General features: G+C 40.2%; 2 protein-coding genes across 7 annotated transcripts; one reads left to right on the top strand and one right to left on the bottom strand.

Annotated features, from left to right (window-relative positions):
• The first annotated feature begins 937 nt into the window (after positions 1 to 937).
• col9a3 (collagen, type IX, alpha 3) lies at positions 938 to 16,581 on the top strand. The gene is made up of 32 exons (XM_031727908.2): positions 938 to 1,217; positions 1,980 to 2,048; positions 3,210 to 3,245; positions 3,799 to 3,870; positions 4,009 to 4,062; positions 6,903 to 6,938; positions 7,379 to 7,402; positions 7,590 to 7,643; positions 8,407 to 8,460; positions 8,645 to 8,686; positions 8,791 to 8,847; positions 9,384 to 9,437; positions 9,564 to 9,617; positions 9,753 to 9,806; positions 9,893 to 9,946; positions 10,077 to 10,130; positions 10,202 to 10,255; positions 10,340 to 10,393; positions 10,472 to 10,525; positions 10,631 to 10,675; positions 10,765 to 10,818; positions 10,936 to 10,989; positions 11,730 to 11,783; positions 11,869 to 11,940; positions 12,478 to 12,513; positions 12,709 to 12,753; positions 13,269 to 13,301; positions 13,915 to 14,061; positions 14,176 to 14,230; positions 14,335 to 14,517; positions 15,192 to 15,269; positions 15,445 to 16,581. Exons 1-32 carry the CDS (start codon positions 1,152 to 1,154, stop codon positions 15,627 to 15,629), a joined length of 2,037 nt encoding a protein of 678 aa, XP_031583768.1. The 5' UTR covers positions 938 to 1,151; the 3' UTR covers positions 15,630 to 16,581.
• Positions 15,757 to 20,688, bottom strand: LOC116310905. 6 transcript variants are annotated; one of them, XM_039605033.1, is made up of 9 exons: positions 20,301 to 20,578; positions 19,399 to 19,971; positions 19,147 to 19,303; positions 18,982 to 19,048; positions 18,725 to 18,866; positions 17,691 to 17,832; positions 17,227 to 17,281; positions 16,700 to 16,768; positions 15,757 to 15,835 (listed from the first exon to the last, which is right to left on the bottom strand). In XM_039605033.1, exons 2-8 carry the CDS (start codon positions 19,950 to 19,952, stop codon positions 16,716 to 16,718), a joined length of 1,170 nt encoding a protein of 389 aa, XP_039460967.1. In that variant the 5' UTR covers positions 19,953 to 19,971; positions 20,301 to 20,578; the 3' UTR covers positions 15,757 to 15,835; positions 16,700 to 16,715. The 6 variants fall into 6 exon arrangements, with proteins under 6 accessions (XP_039460967.1, XP_039460966.1, XP_039460965.1 ...); XM_039605032.1 differs by lacking the exon at positions 15,757 to 15,835 and adding an exon at positions 16,117 to 16,233 and having other exon boundaries at positions 20,301 to 20,577; XM_039605031.1 differs by lacking the exon at positions 15,757 to 15,835 and having other exon boundaries at positions 16,273 to 16,768; positions 20,301 to 20,576.
• Between the last annotated feature and the right edge of the window lie 387 nt (positions 20,689 to 21,075).

Genomic DNA, 21,075 nt, shown 5'->3' with positions numbered 1-21,075 from the left:
CTAGCAGTGATAGCTGTACATGGAGTAACAGATGAATAAACGTCTATTTATGAATAACATACAGGAGTAATGATATATAAATGATGAATTAAGTACTTGCTAACACCTTACTAATGCTTAGTGTGACATTATAAAGTGATACCCAAGTTTCAATAGAATCTAAGCACCTGTGCAAGATCTGTAGTTCAGAAAAATCTTGGGGCTTAATAGCAATATATAACTAAATGTCATTTGTGTAGTATTGATAAGAAATGTCCTTAAAATGTTCAAAATGTGCTACAGAGAGAGAAGATATAGCAGAAATGTTCAAGACCCCAAAACAAAACCATGTGGCAATTTTTGTCTGATCATTCAGACAAATATAACGAGAATCACTCCAAAGCAGACCCCAATACACCCACCCAGTATCTCAACCTATCAACCATAGCTTGGTCACTACGCATAAAAATCTCACTGGTGACACATTTCAGGGGAATAAGCTCTAAAAGCCAGACTGAAATTTATCAAGAATCCTGTATTTGTATCAAACAGCTGTTCTTTCAGATGCTGAGGGTGAACACTCAACCAGCTGTTAATTATTCTATTTGACTCCTAAAAAGACAAGAATCTGTATGAAAACTAAACTTGAAAATAGCAACTGAAACCAAAAACTCATGGAAAACGTTTGGATACATCAGGAGAGCAGCGGAGCTTTCCCCGTTTACTGCTGTATAATCAGGCTCCTTTTTACAACCAGAGGTGTCGCCCCTGCTGGCCAGTGTTTTTTTTTTTTTTCCTGTGTTTCTTCCACATACATTTCACTGTGTGGAGTATTTTTTTTTTGTAATTTATTTATTTATTTATTTATTGTAATACATTTTTAGCTCAGCCCACATTTTCAGAGGCCGAAATCTTGTCTCCCCCCTGCATACTACCACCTTCTCCACCTCCCACCCCCCTTTCCCTGTGTTCAGCCAGCTAGATTGAGTTCAGCCCCTTCGGCTGGAGGCTCGGGTTTATCTGGAACTAAAGAGAAAGCTATTCAGGAGCTGTGCGCCGCCAGGTGAAGGAAGGCTCCGTTTTGGACGCTGGGGGGGAGCAAGAGAGGACCGAGGGCCGGGGATTTGACTTTTTCTGTATAAACTCGGGTTTGTGAGGGCGAGTGGGGAGCTATGGCGGTGCTCTCTGCGCTTTGGGTGCTTTTATTGTCCCAGCTATTGATATCATCCTCAGCCCAGGTAAGAGTTACTAAGTTATTACCCTTCTTTTTCTTTGCGCGTCATTGGTGATGGGTTTGTTTTTTACCTGCAGATCTCATGTAGTAAGTCAGTAATTTAAAAAGTGTATCTTTTGTTTTGATGACAGTGATGATGATGATGATGACAGAAGTGACTCTCTTCCGGCAGGTTTCAGGCAGACATTCACACACTACCTGACAACCTGATGCTTTCTGTGAACCTTTTTCCTTAGTTGTACATATATTGTATTAATCCTGACAAATTAAAGAGGAACTAGAATGAACAGGGGTCTCTCTGGTTCTGCAGGTTTGTTGCTCTGCAGTGTAATTGTGTGCAGGTGGCTCTATCGTTTGCACTAGTTAGTGAAGTCAGGCCGATGTTTTGCTTGAATCTGTGGAATGCGCGGATTGGAGATCAGTGCGCACAATGAAACCTCTGTTCACTCCCTGACTAAACCGAGCTTTGGAGCAAGTCTTTAGAGCAAAATTGTTGTATTGGGTGATCATAGCAGTACAGGTTTAATTGAAGAGGATTCTCATAGTGTTACATCGTTAATATTAGTTTTATTATTCTCTCTCTCTCTCTCTCTCTCTCTCTCTCTCTCTCTCTCTCTCTCTCTCTCTCTCTCTCTTATTCATTCTCACAGTCACTGTGTCAAAATATGCCAAACGTTTCTCATCACTTTCTGTTGCCTCCAAATTTTTACTGCATTCCATCAAAAGAGGGTCACTTAAGTTGATTCTCATTAATTTCATGTTCCAGAGGCCAGGCCCCAGAGGAGCTCCTGGCCTGCAAGGACCCCCAGGGCCACCAGGAAGGGATGGTACTGACGTGAGTAGACCAAGGGTGTCTGCATATAAAAACACCTCTCTGTCATTTAGACTATTAAACATGCACCGAAATTCAAGACAATGGGAGTAAAGAGTAGATGCGTAAGCACTTATATTTTTGTGGGTAATAAACCCACTCAGTTACCTATGGTATACTATGGTTTGCTTGTGCTTAGGTGTGGATAGGTGATATTATTTATTAGTTTTATCTGAGTGACTCCTCCCACAGCCCCTCCTACAAGTATTAAATGATAATGATGGCTATCAGGTAGGCAGGCTTTAAGTTTATCTTCTGAACAGAGTTGTGTGAAACTAAATTAGAAAAACTGTGTGGCTGATTATGTTTTCTTTTAAAAAAAAACAAAAAACATTTTATGTTGTCTACAGTGCTCCTTAAGCTGATTACAGGACTCATACAGTGTCAAGGCCATCATAGCATGTAGTTACAGAATACAGAAAATGTTTTTACATCCCCCTGATGCCTTGCCTTTAAGGTTTTTATTGCAGGTAAGCATATGATGTTATAGTAAAAAATAAATAGAGAGTAAAACAATAAAATGAGGCTTTATTTGCACAGGGATGAAGAGGAAATTGGATTACAGGCAAGCTAAGTAAAAAGAAAAACTTTGCTAACGTTGCAGAGTCCTTATCCTTTCTGATTTTTGTCAAACTAAACTAAAAAAAGAAAAACACTGAAAGCAAATGTTGTCCATGCCTGTCAGAAAACTTTTAGTTGTGACTCCAGTGAAGCTTAGGCTAACAGAGGGCCCATTCATACATTCCCCAACCCCGTGAGACCATCTGAAGTTACACCTCATACCTCCTGCCTGCACCTTCAGCACCCCTCCCCTACACAAACCAAACTGGAGCTTTTATCATGTGACCGGTCAGCATCAGGTCGCTGACTGGTTTGGTAGTGTTTGCTCTTCCCCCCGTCACAGCAGAAGCTAAACATTGTATAGAGTGAAGCAGCCCACGGTCTCACTGCTTCAGTTACCTAAAACACTAAGTTACTGATGAATATTAAAGAGGGGCTAATGCTGGCTCTCCAATAAAACACTAAAGTGTTTGGGTCTGCGTAGCAGTGCCTTTGAAATTTGTCTGGTTCAAGATTATCTTGAAAACAAATTTAATTACTTATTTTTTTTAATCTAATTAACAGGGTAAACCAGGACCTCCCGGTCTGCCAGGGAAACCAGTAAGTATTCCAACAATTCAAGCAAAGTGCGTTTTATTCAGTCACAACTATAAGCATGCACCTAACTGTAAGTGTTTTTCTTGCACCTTTGACTTCCTCAAAATTGGTCAAATTATTGTAAATTGGTGTTAAATAGATGCAACTTGTTTAAAGACCATGATCCAGAGACAGAACTGTTTCTCCTCCACTTAAAGTACAAGGCATATCCATGAACTGTGCAGCAAAGAAAGGCTGCCATTTAAATTTAAATAGTGATAATGCAACTCACTAACAATTAACTATATGTGCAAAACAAATAAATTAAGCATAACATTATCAGGAGTCTTTCCTACTGGCTCAAAAGTAATCAGACTACCCTGCCTTCAGTCAAAAGAAAACAGCACCTTGGTCCCTTAAATAACCTGAAATCAGAAATGTGTTACTTTAGAGTCTTTCTTTTAGGTTTTCCCTTTAACGTGTTTACCTTTATTTTAGTTTGATGATGATTTTGTGATACAAGAAGAATAAATCAGTTGTTTATTTGGGAAGTAAATTACTCACTCTGCTTTTGTAGGGTCCCAAAGGGAAAGCGGGAAAACCAGGGGGACCAGGACAACCAGGACTGCCGGGACTTCCAGGTGTAGATGTAAGTGTCCGATAAGCAAACACAGCCAGTCCTTAAAGTAACATCAACATACCAGCTCTGTTTTCATCTGTACACAAACATAGAGATGCTACAAAATGACCAGTTACTGTTTAAAACATCATTGCACTTCCTCTCCAGGGTTTGACAGGTCCCGATGGTCCTCTTGGCAGGGATGGACCCCCAGGAGAACCAGTAAGTTTTTCTCAGTTTTGTGAGCTTTCTGGGACACTGCGAATACATTTAAAGATGCACTAGCTGGGTTTAAAGACCTCCTATCTACTTCACACTGGCCTTCATAATTTAGCTGAAGTCAGCCACTTGCAAGACACATGTAGGAGCATATACGTATGCATGCAAACTCTGCATGTTGATTCTGTTGCATGAAGATGTTTAAGAGGCCTAACAGGCACAAGGTCTGTGCTTTCTCTGTCGGCCTGGATTTGTCAACCTGGCTCAGCCTCCTAGTGGGAATATTTTTAATGAGGGATCAGAATCGGATTTATTTCTACTGCTTCCATAATCCGGCTAGGAATGCACACTGTTTCCCACCAATCTGTGAAACCATGGGAGATAATGAACTCTTGCTCCAATGCCGAGGGTAAACAGGTATTATCCTCTCAGAAGCACAAGAGAAGACAGAATTACAGCACCTATGACATCAAACTGCTGCTGCGTCTTATGATGAAACAGGAAGGCTTTTCTTTACCATTGTATATATGAATATAACATATGATATGATAAAGACCGTGGGGCCACTATTAAATGGCTTCAAAGTGACCAACTAGACAGATAATGCTCTCACTCCCCAAGCCCCTTAGCAATTCCACTAATTAGCCAACTTAATGAGGAAGCTTGTGTCAACCCATGTCACTGATTACTCAGACAACTAAACTGTTACTGCTGGCTCATAGTACTGAAGAGTCATGCAAAGACAAACAGGATTAAAGTCTTTGAGTCAAAGTCAGAGTCAAAGTACAACTAACTTAATCAGACATAAAGTAAAGTCTGTGTGAGTAGCAACCTCACAACCATTTGTTTATGATTTGTGTGACAGTATGTCCTATTACACGCTGAGGAATGGAGCGAATTAGTGTAACATTGCTGTGTTACATCTGTTTGTTTGGAGTCATTTTGCCAATCGTCCTCTGAGGCACCACAAATACAGCTGGGAGGAAGTAAACAAAGGAGAACTAAAAGAAAAGAAGACAGGGCATCTCAGCAGACCACAATTTGATCATTTAGTCCAATAACTTGAAAAATAATTAGTAATAAGATGCTTTTTCAATGTGTCCTCCAGAGCTAGCCTAAATCTTGGCTAGAAAACCAAACTTAGACCCACCCAATCAGATTATCTGTTTTTATCTTTCTTTCTCTCTTTCTTGTGTTTGTTTGTTTGTTTAGTTGGGAGGGCATCATTGTATAAATATTACACATTAGTTCAAATAATATTTTTATTTTTAATGTGCAATACTAAATATTTGACGATATGGCTTTGTTTTGGGACCTCCCCGTCCTCCCATGCACGTGTGAAAAAGTGTCATAACGACACATGAGATGCTCACAAAAAACAGTCTTTACAGCTCAGCCCAAAAAAGCCCTTTAGCTCACATATTTCACACAATTCACACGTTTCTTTTGCCGACATCTTCCAGTACTGATGATGGGAGAGTCCATCTGCTAAAGTCTTCTGCAGTGCATCCCACAGATTGTCTCTGGGGTTGAGATCTGGAATCTGTGGTGGACAAAAATGGTGAAAATGATGTCTAATGCCTCGTGAACCACACTTTCACAGTTTGAGCCAGAAGAATCCTGGCACTGGCATCTTGGAACATGCCTCTGCCATCAGGGAACAAAAAATCCATTGATGGAAAAACCAGGTCGTTCCACATATTCAGGTAGTTAGCTGATCTCATTTTTTCAGGTACATAACGTTGCTCAGTGTACACCTCCAATTCAGTGTAAGGTTTTCATCTATACTGACCAGTCAAAAGTCCCCACCCAATGAGTTCATTTGAACCAGCAGTGTATTTTTCCATGTTCATGTTCATGGACGTTAATTCTAATATTTTGTCATGTGAGCACAAATTTTTGAGTGACATATTTAGATATAATTTTTGTGTCAGAGGCACATATTTTGTCCAGAGAAAGCAGGAAGGGAACCATCATTGCAGACACAAGAAATCAAACCTTTAAAAGAGATCACAGCCATTGAATTTGAACCCAGACCATGACCTTTTTCTAAATCCAAGCTAGTAAGTCTTAATGCCTAACTTAAACCAAGTTGAATTTAGGCCCCTTGCATGAGCAGTGAAATGATTTGCTCCATCCCCAGCCCATCCAAGTCATCCAACCTTTATTTTTATGTATATGCCATCAATAGTGGCAGATCACAGATCTGATACAGCATGACAGCAGGTGTTTGGGTGGGCATGGGTTGCAAAGTGGCTTGCAAATGCACAAAAACGGCAGACAGACCAAGACAGATTCAGCACTGCATGATATTAACCAACTGGATGCATGAAGTGGCATCAGATGAGCCTTCAGCTGATGTAGGTCTGTTGTTAAGATCAGGTGATCTACCAGAACTGTGGGCTGGCTCTTCCTGACCTAACGCTAGGCTGAAATGTATTGCCAAAACTATGGAAGCTTGCTTCGAGATAGACGTTGTACTGTTTGAAACTATTTTTTTCATTTAGAATAAGTTGATGTTTATCACCAGTACTGTTCATCCTGCTGGAATAGCAGGCTTTATTAACACATAAATTCAAACTCTTGCAGACAGGCTACTTTAAACCTAAAGTATATATATAAAAAGGGAAAAATCTGAATTTATGTTATATCTGTATGTGAGCATTTATTGTAGCGTCTTTACTGTACAATATAAAGTGCCTTGGGGTGAGTGTTTTTGTGAGTTGGTGCTATATAAATAAACTGAATTGAATTGAATAGAATGAGATATGGGCCTTAAAAGTTTCTGCTAGGTGTGATTATGCCTGAGAGGCTGATTGTGATTTGTGCCTTGCTATCTACAGGGTGAAGCAGGTCCTTCTGGGCCACCTGGACCTCCTGTAAGTAACCCCACATGTGTAAAACCTAACAAGCCTTTATTTTCCTCTTCTCTTATAAGTAAACACGTGATTGAGGCTACTGTTACACAGAATATTTCCCTAAAATACTTTTACCCACAGTAATTATTAAACCTACGGCAGTTACTTTTTTCAGACGTTATTATTTCATGCGGAGAGAATACCTTTCTGTACTCGTGCTCCTGTTAAGTCAGGTTTATGATCAGCTCTTGGGTGACTCAAGCAGCAGTGTCACATTTTGTCTTAGGATTACTCAGATGTCATATACATAAGCGCACATTGGCCTCAAAGCAACAATCCATGAGAAATATTCAACATGGATTCGATGCAGTCACGTCACATGGTGGATATTGTTTCAGTGTGTGAATCTAATCATTTCCCAGGTGTTTGTGACTTAATTTGCCTTCCTGTGTCTTCCGTAGGGCAGAGGGAGACCAGGAGCTTCAGTGAGTACACAGCACTGTCTTTTTATGTTGTTCTGGGGGAGTACACCTGTGGTGTCATTTTTTATTTATTTATTTTTGCTTATTTGCATTCTGCAATCAGATGCTCATTATTCTTTGATGTAGTTCAGACAGTGTGCGGCACATGTGCTCTGGTGGCATGCAAACACCCAGTCTCTTTTGTTTCTAGGGACTTCCCGGCACCAACGGGTTGCCAGGCGGACCCGGACCCCAGGGCCCAGTGGTGAGTGTCTCTAATTAAGATCTCCTGTCATCATTAAGGGATTTCTTCATTCGAATAAGAATGAGGTAGTCTGTTTCATTTCTGTATCGACAGAAAACTCTTATCTTCCACTTGATTTTTAATGTGAAATGATAATAACAGAAAATGTATACACGAGCCTCTGCAGCAGAAACAATAAGCTACAGTAAAGCTAACAGATCCTGTGATCTCAGCTTCAAATCAACCAGGACAACGTTGCCCTAAATTTCTGTATACTGTAGCAGGAGGATAAGAATAACCACTGACCGAGAAGGACACATCGTCAGTGTTTCTACTGGGTCACACTTTATTTAGGCTGAACTCAGCTCATTTGTATGTTTCCAAAGACCCCAAAACCTGTTAGAACTCAGTGTAATGTTTAGGCTACTCTCAGAATTACTATAGCAACAGGTCATCGGTTGTTCACTGAATAATCATAAATAGTGTTTGATAGGGGTTTTCTACAAAAAACGGCAAAGTCTAGCAAGACGTTTCCTTTTTAAATGAAATTGTTCTGATTGCTCTGGAGGTTTCAAGTTTACTTCACTCTGTACAGTTAAGTTCAAACAACAGTGTGAACTGAAAACAAGAAAATCACATTTTTGTTTGAGTACAGTACAAAGACAATTCCTGATTTTAATCTAGTTCCATCACAACCTTCCAACTGGGAAAATAATCACTTCTTTTATCCTGAGATGCTGAAGGTCCTTCTGCTTACCCTGATGCTCCTCTGTGTGTTTGTCAGGGTCCTGAGGGTCTTCCAGGACTACCCGGACCTCCTGGCCCAGATGGACTCCCAGTAAGTACAGTTATCATTGTATATCTGGTGTTGGTGGTGTTGGTACAGTAGGCACATTGTCATATTTTCCCAGTCACCCAGTGGATATCAGGAAAAGCACTAAAAACAAAGAATGCAGCAAAGTCACATTTAAAGTAAATGTTGTCGTATTTCTCACTTGTGTTGTCATTATTCACTTTCTCAGGGTCTTCCCGGTACACTTCATGATCTCAACGGAGAGCTTCTGGTAAGTGTTTCTTGTGAAAATGGTGTGATGGCAGAAAACTGAAGATGTGCTCTCTACATACACTGGCTGTAGAGGTCTCAGTGTTTTGTCTCTGTACTCTGCAGTGTCCTGCAATCTGCCCCTCTGGCCCGCCTGGTCCTCCGGGAATGCCGGGATTCAAGGTAAACAGAGTTTTGGGGTTTTTTGTTTCATGTTGTTTTTTAAGCACGATATTAGACCAAAGGTGGCCGACAGGAAAGAGTCATACTATAAAAAGCAATTTAAGCAACACTAACAAAAGTGTTTCAGAAATGTAAGATGACCTTCTCAGAATGCATCTGCTGCTACAGCCTACATCTACTAACCTACCAACAGCAATGTAGCACGGCATTACTCATGAAAAAACAATATATGGAGTTAAAATGCACAAAGCTAAATGTTTGGCATTCCAATAAAACTAAATTAAAAATGAGCTGAATTGTGGGAGCATTGCTTAAATGATCCGTAGTCCATTACGACTGCACAGAGGAAGCTGTGTGGTGAAAAGAAGAAGCAGAGGTGTTATCGTCATACAGTCTGCGTACATCAAACATCCTTCCAAAGTTTATTAGATCTACATCGCAGTAAACCCAAAATGTTGCTGAAATCTCACAGCGTGTAAATATAAGCACCCGGCTCATGACGGCATTCACTTCTGTGTGTGTTTGTGTTCATTTAGGGTCACACTGGGCATAAAGGAGACAAGGGAGAACCTGGAAAAGATGGAGAGAAAGTGAGTTAGATATATGGCTTGAAGATTTTTGCTGTTTCTGTTATTATTATTTTATATTACGGCTGAAAAGAGAATCAACATCTTTCTGTGATTTAATGTTGACATTTTGCCCTGTTTTGTCTCTAGGGTGATGCTGGACCACCGGGTCCACCAGGTCTTCCTGGCACTGTGGGTCTCCAGGTGAGATATGCCCACAGTTTTTTGCCCACTTAAGTTTTGCTCTACGCACAAGGATTTTTTGAAGCATTATTTGATGATAATAGGTTGTTGTTGTCTTTTAAAGTGCCTTCAAAATGTTCAAACGCTGTGTTTCAGGGTCCACGTGGTCTAAGAGGTTTACAAGGCCCAATGGGACCTGTAGGCGACAGAGTAAGCAGCTTTTACCTGTTTTCACTCAGTAGATGTAGATTTGTGTCAGGGTGTTTCTTTTGACCTCGTTCTCTGTTTGTCCCCAGGGCTTCCCTGGTTTCAGAGGCAAGCCTGGCATCCCTGGCATTATTGGAAAGACAGTGAGTCTCCCGATGTTTATATCACAAAAATAGAAAGAGTTTGTCCGTACTGGTTAGTAGTTCACAGCTTAAATAAATGGCAGATCCCATCAATGAATAGCTGTGTGTGTGTTTAATCTGATGTTTCCAGGGTGATGTCGGAGAAAAAGGACCACAGGGATTCAAAGGACCCAAAGGAGAAATAGTATGTAAAAAAAATTTGATCTGTGATTTGAGTGTATACATAAGATGTAAATATCATGTGTCTTTTAACAGGGTAAAATTGGTCCCAAAGGAGCTTCTGGTGGACTAGGGCCCAAAGGAGAGCCTGTAAGTGCAAATATACAGAATTCAAGATTTTATATTTATATCACCTGTCAGAACAATGCGAGTCATATCTGATGGATTCAACAGGGTATTCCTGGCAGAGATGGCAAAGACGGGACCCCAGGGTTGGATGGTGAGAAGGTAAGATGCATTTTTATTTTTTATCTTTTGCTTTAACTGCTTGATTTCACACTAACTATGACGTCTGTCTGCTGACAGGGCGATCCTGGACGCCACGGGGTAGTTGGAGAGAAAGGACCAAATGGCCTTCCTGTAAGTGTTATTAATAATCACCACTTTCATCACTGCCATGAGAATCACCTTCACTTTCTGTGCTTTTTTTTTATGTACATTCATGTAATTTTTGGGGGGTTCTAGGGTCTGCCAGGAAAGGCTGGTACAAAGGGATCTAAAGGAGAAGCTGTGAGTATCACCACAAAATATATTCTAACTTTTAAACTATGATTAGAAACATGGAGGAAAACTGTTACATTCTCGTTCCTGTACACCAGGGTGATCCAGGAAAGCCTGGGGAGATGGGACCCTCTGGAGAGCCAGGTATTCCTGTATGTATCTGATGGTGCTTTTAGGGTGTTACAGTCTAATAAATGTGTCACTTGACCCAGCAGGTGAGCTCTCTAAACTTTTCTGACTTGTCTGCAATTTCTTTCGCTTCTCTTCAGGGTGAGATTGGCATCCCAGGAGAGAGGGGGATAGCAGGTCCAAGAGGAGTGGCGGTAAGTTAATGATCACGCTGTATATTACGTGAAGTCTTGCACTACCTGTTGGTGCATTGCTGCAATTCTAGCATTGCTATTTTTAAAAAAAATCTGAAAAAGCCTCAATATAAGCTCTGCCACATTTACAAACGAAATTATTAAAATTCCTGCTGCACATCTTTTGATTATAACCCATTTATAGAATTTAGGCTTAGTAGTTTCCAACACTTTAAAGTTTGCTTCTTTAATGACCAGTGGGCGGTTTTTAAACGACAATGGCTGAAAAAGAAATGGGATTAACAGAGCCAAAGTAAAAGGCTAAAACGACGGGCAGTCTACAACATGGTACTAAATTGGAATAAAATGAACCACTGGCCTTCCATGTGAATGATAATCTCCAAGAGTGCTAGGAGTATTTTTCTCTGATTCAGTGACTTACTAAGGTGGAGTTATGGAGCGATACCTACAGGGAGGGCAGGTATTCAAGAGGGAGGAATTTATAAACAGAGAGATCTTTGTTTTTCACATCAGAGCCTGCGGCAAGGAAAGAAAGATAAAACTCGCATCGGAATTAACACCCCTACTATCACACACCGCACTGCATAACAAATCCTGCCTCACATAACGACCTCCTGCATTTGTTTAGTTTCTCTTTCCCGAATCAAAAGAAGGAAGCATCATTAATTTCCAGTGCTTTTTTTTTTTTTAGTGCTTCATGTTTTCTAGAAGAATTATATGACTATGTCTCTTTCTGACAGGGAGGTATTGGACCAGTGGGCAACCCTGGGCCTCGGGGAGTAAGAGGCTTCCAGGTAGTTGCTTTAAATGATAAATCATCATAATTTGTTCTTCTTATTATTATTTCTTAACTTACTGATTGTGTGCCGTGTGCTGCAGGGAGTCAAAGGAGACTTGGGAGATCCGGGTCTTCCAGGACCAACAGGAATTCGTGGAGAATTTGGTGACAGGGTGGGTTTTTAATTATTCAGGAAAATGATGTCCCTGTAACATCTTAAAATGTCTATTTTGTTACCCCAGTAGTCCAAAATGCAAATGTGACCAGTTTACTGCTGAAGTAGAATATGAAAGCAAGAAATGTAAAGTGATGGAGTGACTTATTTGTTGCTAAAAAAAACAACCCCAATATAAAACAAACATGGACATGTGTAGGTGTGTCCCCGCGTATCTCCACATAATCACAGTGGAGATGTGTGACTGTCCAGCTGTGTTCATGTTAGGACACTGTATCCCACTGTATCACCATCCTGTCTCAGTCTTAGTGGTATAAACTCAAACTGCAGCCCAACACAGACACAAAGTGGCCTCCTGTTTAGAACATGAGGACAGAACAAAGCCAGCCTTTATACCAGTCCTGGTTCCCCTCAACCAGCCCACCGTGCTTCCTTTCATCCCCCACCCCCATCCTTTTCCCAGCCAGCCGGCCTTCAATAAATATCTCTGCATGCCACTTATTTATTCTCTCATTCTCTTTTTTCAATCCTATAGGGCCCAGTCGGGGCTTCTGGACCTAAAGGAGACATGGTAAGTCACCAACAATCTCCACTGATGTCCTGTGATAGTTTTCATCCAGCTTTTTGAAGAGTAAACAAAAGAAATGATTATTTTATATGTATAGTCCTGCCCATACATAGATTTTTCATAAGCTTATAAGATGAAAGACTTTCTTCAGTTATGCGTTATGTCACATGCAGTTCAGATCTCACGTTGTCATTTCAGGGTGTTGCAGGAAGTGATGGGTTACCAGGAGAGAACGGAGATCCTGTAAGTGTTTTCGTCATTGTCTGAATACTAACACTGTGCAGTGTTAGTAACCTACAAAGCAGTTACTGTGTTTGCAGTAGTTAGTTGTACTGTTTGTGCAGAGGCTAAGGCCATTCCACCTACTCAAGTACATGCACTTGTCTTTAACGCACTTCATTGTTTTGTACAAGTGTATTCGGCTCCACCGGTCCTTTTACACAAGTTTTATGGTGCTGAACAAAAAGTTCTGGTGAGGTAGCTTTTAGTTTTTGCTGCCAATGGATCAGAAAACACTGAAAATATGATTATTTTTACACAATTATAAACAATTATTTAAATCTGCTTATTCTGATAGTGTATTTCTCTGTATTTTAACATGACTTTGGGCTCTTATCTATTGTCTTTATTCCTTCTTTTTTTTATTTAAAGCTGCGTGAAAGATGCTGTACCAAACAATGTTTGACTGTTTGAATGCTGAATGCAGTTCTGTAATAGAACGTTTTCACAATTATCTAAAACAATGTCCTTATTTTCAGGGTCCCTTTGGGCCAGTTGGACAAAAAGGGGAGGTGAGCTATATTTCCTGTTACATTTTGCAATGTTTTGTGCTTTTACATCTTAGAAATCAGCTTTTTATCACCAAACTATTAACATCTATTAACACCAAACATAGATCAGATGTTGTGTGTGGGTGTAATTAGCAGCAAGTTTGTTCCAAACTCCCTCTGTTTCTGCTCCCTCACTAAACATTAAAAACTGGCACCTAGCTCTGAGCTTTTGCCTACTTGTCAGAGTCACTGCACATGATTCAGCCTCACATTCCATGTTTAATAGGATTAATTAGAGATAGGTATTGCTGCTTTAGTTTTATTGGCCTGTTTGCTGCTATGGCCACGAGGGAAAGGCGATCAACATTAAGCTGCAGCACAATTTATGTAATTAGAGACAGCACTGATGAGCCACCCTCTCTTAGTCTCATTTACTGTTTGCTGTGCTAGTTGGAGTAATTATCAAGCAACAAGATGCCACCCTCGCGTTGTTTCAACAGACCCAGTTTGCTTCTCATTTGGTGGTTAGTCAGCGATCAAATGTTATGGATGTTTTCAGCTTCAGTTTGGAATAAATCAATTTGTTTTTGCAAACATAATGACTTATTTAACAGATAATTGTTGTTGATTGTAGCCGGGGAAGCGAGGTGAACTGGGGCCTAAAGGCGTGATGGGTCCACAAGGAGAGGTTGGGGGAAGAGGGCCTCCAGGAAAAGAAGGCCCAATGGGCTTCCAAGGGGAGCAGGGTGTGCCTGGACTTCCAGGAAAGAGAGGTGTACCTGTAAGTGTGCTGTTCTTTTGTTTTGTTTTGTTTTTTTGACTGCACAAAACTCCCTGGTTAATACATATAGATGTAAATGGTTTCATATAAACTGCCTCAAATCTGGTGTTTCAGGGTAAACTGGCAAGTGAGCAACACATCAGAGAGCTATGTGGCCCAATGATTGATGGTGAGAGATCCTAATTTAATCTTCATGTGTTACTCATTCTATTGTCAATTTTTTTTTTTTTTTAATGCGGTATTTTTACCTTTTGGTGCTTCTCCAACATGTAGATCAGGTTGCACAACTGGCTGCCAACCTGCGAAGACCCCTGGCACCTGGAATGGTGGGCCGCCCTGGCCCTCCAGGGCCGCCAGGAAAGCCAGGAGTTGCAGGCTCTATTGGGCATCCAGGTGCCCGAGGTCCACCAGGGTACAGAGGCCTGCCAGGAGAACTTGGAGATCCAGGTCCCAGAGGTATGAAAAATGAAACGTCACAGGAGCACAAAAATAATTTCCCTGCCTATTTAGCCTTACAGAGGCATAATCAGATGGTTAACGTCAATGATGGAAGATGTACTCAGATCCTTCACTCAACTAGCAATAGTACACAAGTACCAGTAAACACGTTGTATTAAAAGACATATTAGCAACTCAACTACTTAGCTATTCATTTTCGATGGAAAGAGATTTAATCATTCATTACTTCAGTGTAGAAACGATACATAAGATATTTTTTGCACACTGAGGGAGTTAAGGCTGCTGATTACCAGCAAAAGATTGTGAGATGATTATTGGGCTAAAAAACTTTCTTGCTACACAAATATGAATTCTGTTTTCTTACTTTTGTTTGCTTTTCCTTACTAAAATATTGGATCATTTGATCTAGCTAAGCCTCGAACAGTTACTTCCATGAAACCATCCTGAGTTTTTGGGGTTAAGAGAGATCCATATTTGGTGGAAAAGCTAATTAGTCATGACAACAAGCCCCACTGGGATTTTTATAAGAGGCAGCAAGACACAAAGGTTTGAATTCACTGTAAAGTTTGAACTGGTATAAAAAGGAAACATCTAAACTGTACTTTAGCACCACACCTATGTAAATGGACTTTGTTTCCACCACTGATTAAAATTTTCTGCTTTCACAACAGGTGATGTTGGTGAGGCAGGTGATAAGGGATCCATTGGTAAAGCCATTGATGGGCCTCCCGGAGACCAAGGATACCAAGGTATGTGCTCTCATACGGAGCACTTCCTTCTGAACCAATCATTTTCTTTTTTATACCTACATTTGAACTACTGTTCTAAACATCCACTCATCCCAGACTTTGACTTGTCAAACAGACATAAGTGTATAAGTCTTCTGTCACTCCTGCAACTTCTAACTACAGCGCATTCCCACAGGTCTTCCAGGGGTACCTGGAATTGTTAAAGATGGGCGCGATGGCTCTCCAGGAGATCCAGGTGAGCCCGGAGAGCCAGGCAGAGTAGGCAGGACTGGGCACCAAGGACCTCCTGGAATCTGTGACACATCAGCTTGTCAGGGAACATCACCTGCTGGGAAATCCTCCAACCCCAAAAACAATTAAGCATAAGTTCCTGCACCCTGACGCCATCCACTCCGAGGTGAGAGAGTTATAAGTGAGGATAAAAGGAATGAAAGAAGAGAGTGGCCACAAAAAAGTCCTCTTTATTTAAATACATGCATCACAAGTTGGGAAGAGTAACATCAGATGGTGTGATATTTTTGACAAAATAGAGGAACATCCAGCGAGTGACATGAACATCAGCGCAACTGAAAGACAAAAGAACCAATGTTATGATATGAAATGGAGAGAGGTAAGGAGAAGTGCAAGAGAACAACTGCATTGATCCAAGTACTATCACATGACAAGACTTGACTTACAAACACCTGGAAAGTGAATGATGAGTCCTTTGTGTATAAAAACTTTGTACATGTTGCTTCAACGCCCCAAACACTTTGGTTAACATCCTTCTGCAGATAACACTCTAAAAAAAATGGTGACTGTCTCTGATGTGGATGTGCATTTATCATGGCCCATTATGTAAATCACAGATGTTACCTCAACATGGAAATAAGTGCAAGAAGCATAAAAGCCTCTGTGGAGGAGCTGTGTATGTACTGTAAAAGGAATAAAAAACAAAAAATCCAGGTTCCCAGACATTGTGTATCTACAAAGAAAAAAAGGAAGAAAAAAACGTTTGATAGTCTTTTTTTTTACAGCTTGTTTTCTGTTGTTGTTTTTTTTTATGACATGTGAATTTGATTCTTCAGACTTCAGAATCAAAAGCAAAATAAATTTATGAAAGCATAGATCACACATTGTAAAATACAGTTTAAGAATTTTAAGAACAAAGTATTTTTTTCCAATCTGCAATGACCACATCCACTATGTACTACCGGTGCTGTAACTATTAAATATACATGACTTTAAATACTATTTATTATTTGTGGGTGACTGTTGTATGTACAGTAAGATGCTACAGCGACATGTTGTAAGAAAGAACAAATAAAGCCACTTTTCAGTAAAACATTACTCTTTTCTACATATCAAATGAACAGTCTGCATTTCAGAATACTCTGCTGTAAACACTGAAATCAAAAAAGTCCATCAACTAACTAGGAAGTAACACTTACTTCGATACCAAACTGCTTAAATATCCAAATACAGAACAGATGTTGGCAGGCACTCAGTAGAAAAACATTCTGAATGAATAAAAACGAACAGAAAACAAGACATTAAAGTGCAATTTTGAATACAGGGTATAAATACTGCACAAATTATCAAAGTAAAATGGTTGAAGGGACGGCATCTGCCAACGAGAGCGCCGCCTGTGCTTTTCGAAGAGAAACAGCGCCATCTGTGTGTGGAAAGCCCTTCCTTTCCAAAAGGTTGATGTGTTAAACTCGGCCCCTGAACTAAACCTTCCACTTTCTAGATCGTTGCAGTGTGATCAAAAGGTTATATTTAACCATGTCAACAATACTTCATCTTATCCCCACACCCACACCTCACTGGGCAAGCCTGAGCTACTCTGACGGTTGAATTCAATTCAGTTTTGTGGCTGACATATAGAAGAAAACAATGAGGAGAGGTCACTGCTCTGCTGCCAGGGGAATGCTGCTCAGTGTCTCATCCATCCTGTGGTGCACTGGGTCCTGACCTGAGCTGGATTTACCAAAGTGTTCTTTCTCATGAGCGAAGACTTTCTGGAACTCCTGCAAACAGAAGAATTGGAGGTTGAAGTGGTTCATGACACATAGTACCAGAGATGTTTTATCTTCCTGCAAGTCTGTAGCTGTCTAGATCGCCCTTCTGGTGGCGGTAGTGCATGTTGTGCGTATGGCGTGATTTTATTTGCTGTGTTGTACATTTTTTTCAGCATAATCTAACTGCAGCAGATGATTTCTCTCATTAAAACAATAAAGTTTATTTGATTTTAAACTGTAAAAATGTGAAGACTTTAGTTTGAACTCTAAATAACAAAAGTCACAAAGTTTCCTTCACTAATTAGACAGGCAGCAAGGGGAAATGTAATTAACTCTTATCTTCCAGCCACAGCTTTCTAGTGTCAGATAATTCAGTTAGAGGACACTTTTCATCAATCACTGTTCTACACATGCCCACCTCTTTAAAGGTGTCTCCATACGTTTTAGTAATATATCTCAGGAAAGCTGTGGTCCACTGCAGGGTGGTGACTTTGTCCGTCTCCGAGTCACAGAACGGCACCAACATGTTCAGTTCATCACAGCACAAACGAATCCTCTTCCTGTACGACAGCACAGACAATGCAGATGATTTTGAGTGATGCAGTCCTGTATATTTAATAATCAGCCATCAGTCGGTAAGAATTCTTTGGTAGCTCTTCAGCAGTTTCAAATCATGAACCATTTAACTTCTGAGTGTATCTGTTTTAAACTGATTTAGCATTTGCATAGGAATCAGGTTTCTTTTCAGTCCTCAGTGACACTCTTATTTTAAATCAAAATAAATCAAGTTTCCACATCAAGCAGCTAAAACTAATGATCACAACCCAAAAGACGTTCAGTTCTGATACGTTGCTGTTGCACTACTTATCTGAATGTATTCAAACAAGGACTGAGTTCACTCAAATCATTCCATCACCACACTGTGAGCGCGAGGCTCTGAAAAGAAACTATGAATGCACTTTTGGTAAATGGACTGGTTCTTATATAGCACTTTTCTACTCTACTCAAGCACTCAAAGCGCTTTATACAACATTCACGCATTCACGCAAGCACTTTCTATTACTGATGGATGCATCAGAGTGCAATATGGGGTTCGGTATCTTGCCCGGTGATACTTTGGCATGCAGACTGCACAAGCCATGGATCAAACCACCGACCTTCCAATTAATAGATGACCTGCTAAAACAGAGGGACAGACAACCACACATATTCAGCTACAGCCACCGCTAAGCAGTGCACCACTGTTCCACCCCAAATAGAGGACAAAATGTTTAAAATTTATAAATTGAAATAGTTTTCTTCTTGTGCCTAAATGCAACTCCTTTCAAACCTCTGACTAAAGCAAGCACACTTAAAACACTTCATCTCAGGATATTCCTGAAATGCAAATCTTTATCATGTTGCACACTGTGGATGCAGGGACACTTCCATGTGTAACCTTTGCCTGCTCACCTGCGTTCCCTCTCCTTACTATTGTGTCTCTCCCGGCGCTGGCTGAGCAACATACTAGATCTAGCAACTTTCCTCTTGCTGCTTTGTGGCTCTCCAGCAGAATCTGGGGCGGCTTTAGCAGCTTTGGGTATCACCGCATCCTCTGTGGAAAAAAACCCAAGCATGTGAGACTAAGTTAGACACAGCCTTTCAGTCTATAATTGTAGCCAACAACACAGTTATGGCTTATGAAGTAAGATTAGAATACTAATTATTACTTTCTACGTTCACCAAAGGCTGCTCTTCTGCTGGGTGAAAATTTAAAACGCTCTTGGGGATCATAACCTGAAATTAAAACAGAAAAACCAAGGATTAAACAGTGGGCTCTGCTTTACCATTAAGATACAATAAAAGCATATTGATCTGTTTTTTTTCCAGCATACCTGTCCACACGTGTTGGTGACTGGGCCATAAACACCTTCTATATATGAACTAGACACCCCAAAAGAATTTGCTCTGTCCATTTTCACCCACTTCTGCTTTGGAGGATGCATGACTGTCTCTTGAACCTCTGCAGACTGCTGAAGTATTGTCAAAAAACTGAAACATGACATAGCACACAAAATGAGTACATGTATGCAATACTTTAATAAAATGATAGTCACATATAGTATATAGATATTACTGAAACCTACTTGCTGAGAACTGCAGACTGTATATCTTGTTGTCTCGTGGTTTCAGCACACATGGCGCTAAATCTTTTCTCTAAGCAAACTCTAGCAGCTGGTCTGGTGCAATTCTGTACAGACTTCTTGTCACTGGTAAAAGGTTCAGCTGGGCTTTCTTCAGCTCTAATTCTGGCCAGCACAAAACCTGGCACCTCTCCATAAGACACTGGTGTCTTTTCTCCAGGCATTACTATACAGTGGTCTTCATTTGAAGTTGATAGATCAATAGCTTGAGCGCTTCTGAAGGGAGAAATCACTGTAGATGTGGCCTGTTCTTTAACCATCACTGTAGAGAGGTGACATCTGACATCTGGAAACTCTGACTGTGCCTCCACAAGATGCTGAAGGTGAGAACAGTCAACCTCTGTCATCTCCATCAGCCCAAGCTCACTGCCCAATACCTGCCCATGTTCATGGGTAAAGCATCCACCTTGACTCACAATCATTCCAGCAGAGTCACTTATCTGTTCTCTTGATGAAGGTAACACATTGATATTTTTATAGGTTGAAGAAAAGGACATCTTTCCCTCTGGAGTGGGGCTACAGATCAGGAAAAATATTAGATATAATACAGACCACTTACTGTAAATACTTTGTTACTTAAAGCATTCGCCAGTTACTCTTTATGTTAGCTAAAGAAAACAATTGTATAATTATAATTTAGGTCGTGAAGGTACGTTGTCGTGAATTTTAGCTTAGCTACAATTAGCAAGTGAGACGTTGGCATAAACTGGCCAAAATCAACAGGCTGTACCGCCATTTTAAAACTTGTAATACTATTAGAAACTCCTGGGCATTTAAAACAATCAGTCTGAAGTTATATAAATGCATAAAAGGTTGTTATTACTGAATTAATAAACTCTTTGTACCGCTTTCTGTTCGGGGATTAGCACGTATTAATGCTTGATACCCGCAGGCTTTAACGACGACTGTGTCCAGCTACCGGCGCTAACCTTCTCCCCGTCACAGATAAACCTCCGATTATCTCAGTATACAATAATTTAGTTAAGCTCGTAAGCGGAACTTTAAACACAAAAACAAGCAATTGTGAGGAAGACGGCCCCCACAGTATGTACGGAAAATTCACGAGGGGTCCTAAAGAAAACCGACAATTGTCATCATAAATTACTTATGTAAGATTAGAAAATATTATTATTGATCAGTTAGGGGGAAAAATAGTCCTACTTTTTCCACGCTTTTCTGTCATTCAGTATCTTTTGGTTGATCAAAAATAGTTAAATATGTTACATTTTTAACATTTCTATACAAAAAACTGAATATGTAAATACATTGATTGCAGCTTCGTGAAACTTCATGGTTAGATAACTATATATATATTTCCAGATTTTCTGTTTTTATTATTTGATTCATAAAAACTGAAAGAGTTTCATTTTTTAAACAAATAAAAGCATTTACACCTAATAAAAATAGCACAATAATAAAAATTATCTTAAAGTATTTAGATATATAAAATAACAATCTAGTTTGAACCTCGTGGGGTCCAAAACAGACTGTCTCTTGTGTTAACCCTGTTATGGTCTGGTGAACTTTCCAGATTTACCTCTTCTCCTGCTCTGAGCAACCTGGGATAGGCTTCCCCCCACACAAATGACCCTACCTTCCATAAGTCGTTGAGAAAATCAA

Source organism: Oreochromis aureus, linkage group 20, assembly GCF_013358895.1.
Source record: "Oreochromis aureus strain Israel breed Guangdong linkage group 20, ZZ_aureus, whole genome shotgun sequence".
NCBI lineage: Eukaryota > Metazoa > Chordata > Actinopteri > Cichliformes > Cichlidae > Oreochromis > Oreochromis aureus.
This window is presented reverse-complemented; position numbering and strand designations above follow the sequence as displayed.

Coding starts and splice junctions, on each gene's coding strand:
- LOC116310905 (XM_039605030.1), bottom strand. CDS start 19,952: ATGTCCTTTTCTTCAACCTATAAAAATATCAATGTGTTACCTTCATCA. Junction 19,304..19,398: donor CAGTCTGCAGTTCTCAGCAA/GTAGGTTTCAGT, acceptor GTCATGTTTCAG/TTTTTTGACAATACTTCAGC. Junction 18,867..18,981: donor GCCTTTGGTGAACGTAGAAA/GTAATAATTAGT, acceptor TTTTTTCCACAG/AGGATGCGGTGATACCCAAA.
- col9a3 (XM_031727908.2), top strand. CDS start 1,152: ATGGCGGTGCTCTCTGCGCTTTGGGTGCTTTTATTGTCCCAGCTATTG. Junction 3,246..3,798: donor CCGGTCTGCCAGGGAAACCA/GTAAGTATTCCA, acceptor CTGCTTTTGTAG/GGTCCCAAAGGGAAAGCGGG. Junction 9,438..9,563: donor CTGGAAAAGATGGAGAGAAA/GTGAGTTAGATA, acceptor TTTTGTCTCTAG/GGTGATGCTGGACCACCGGG.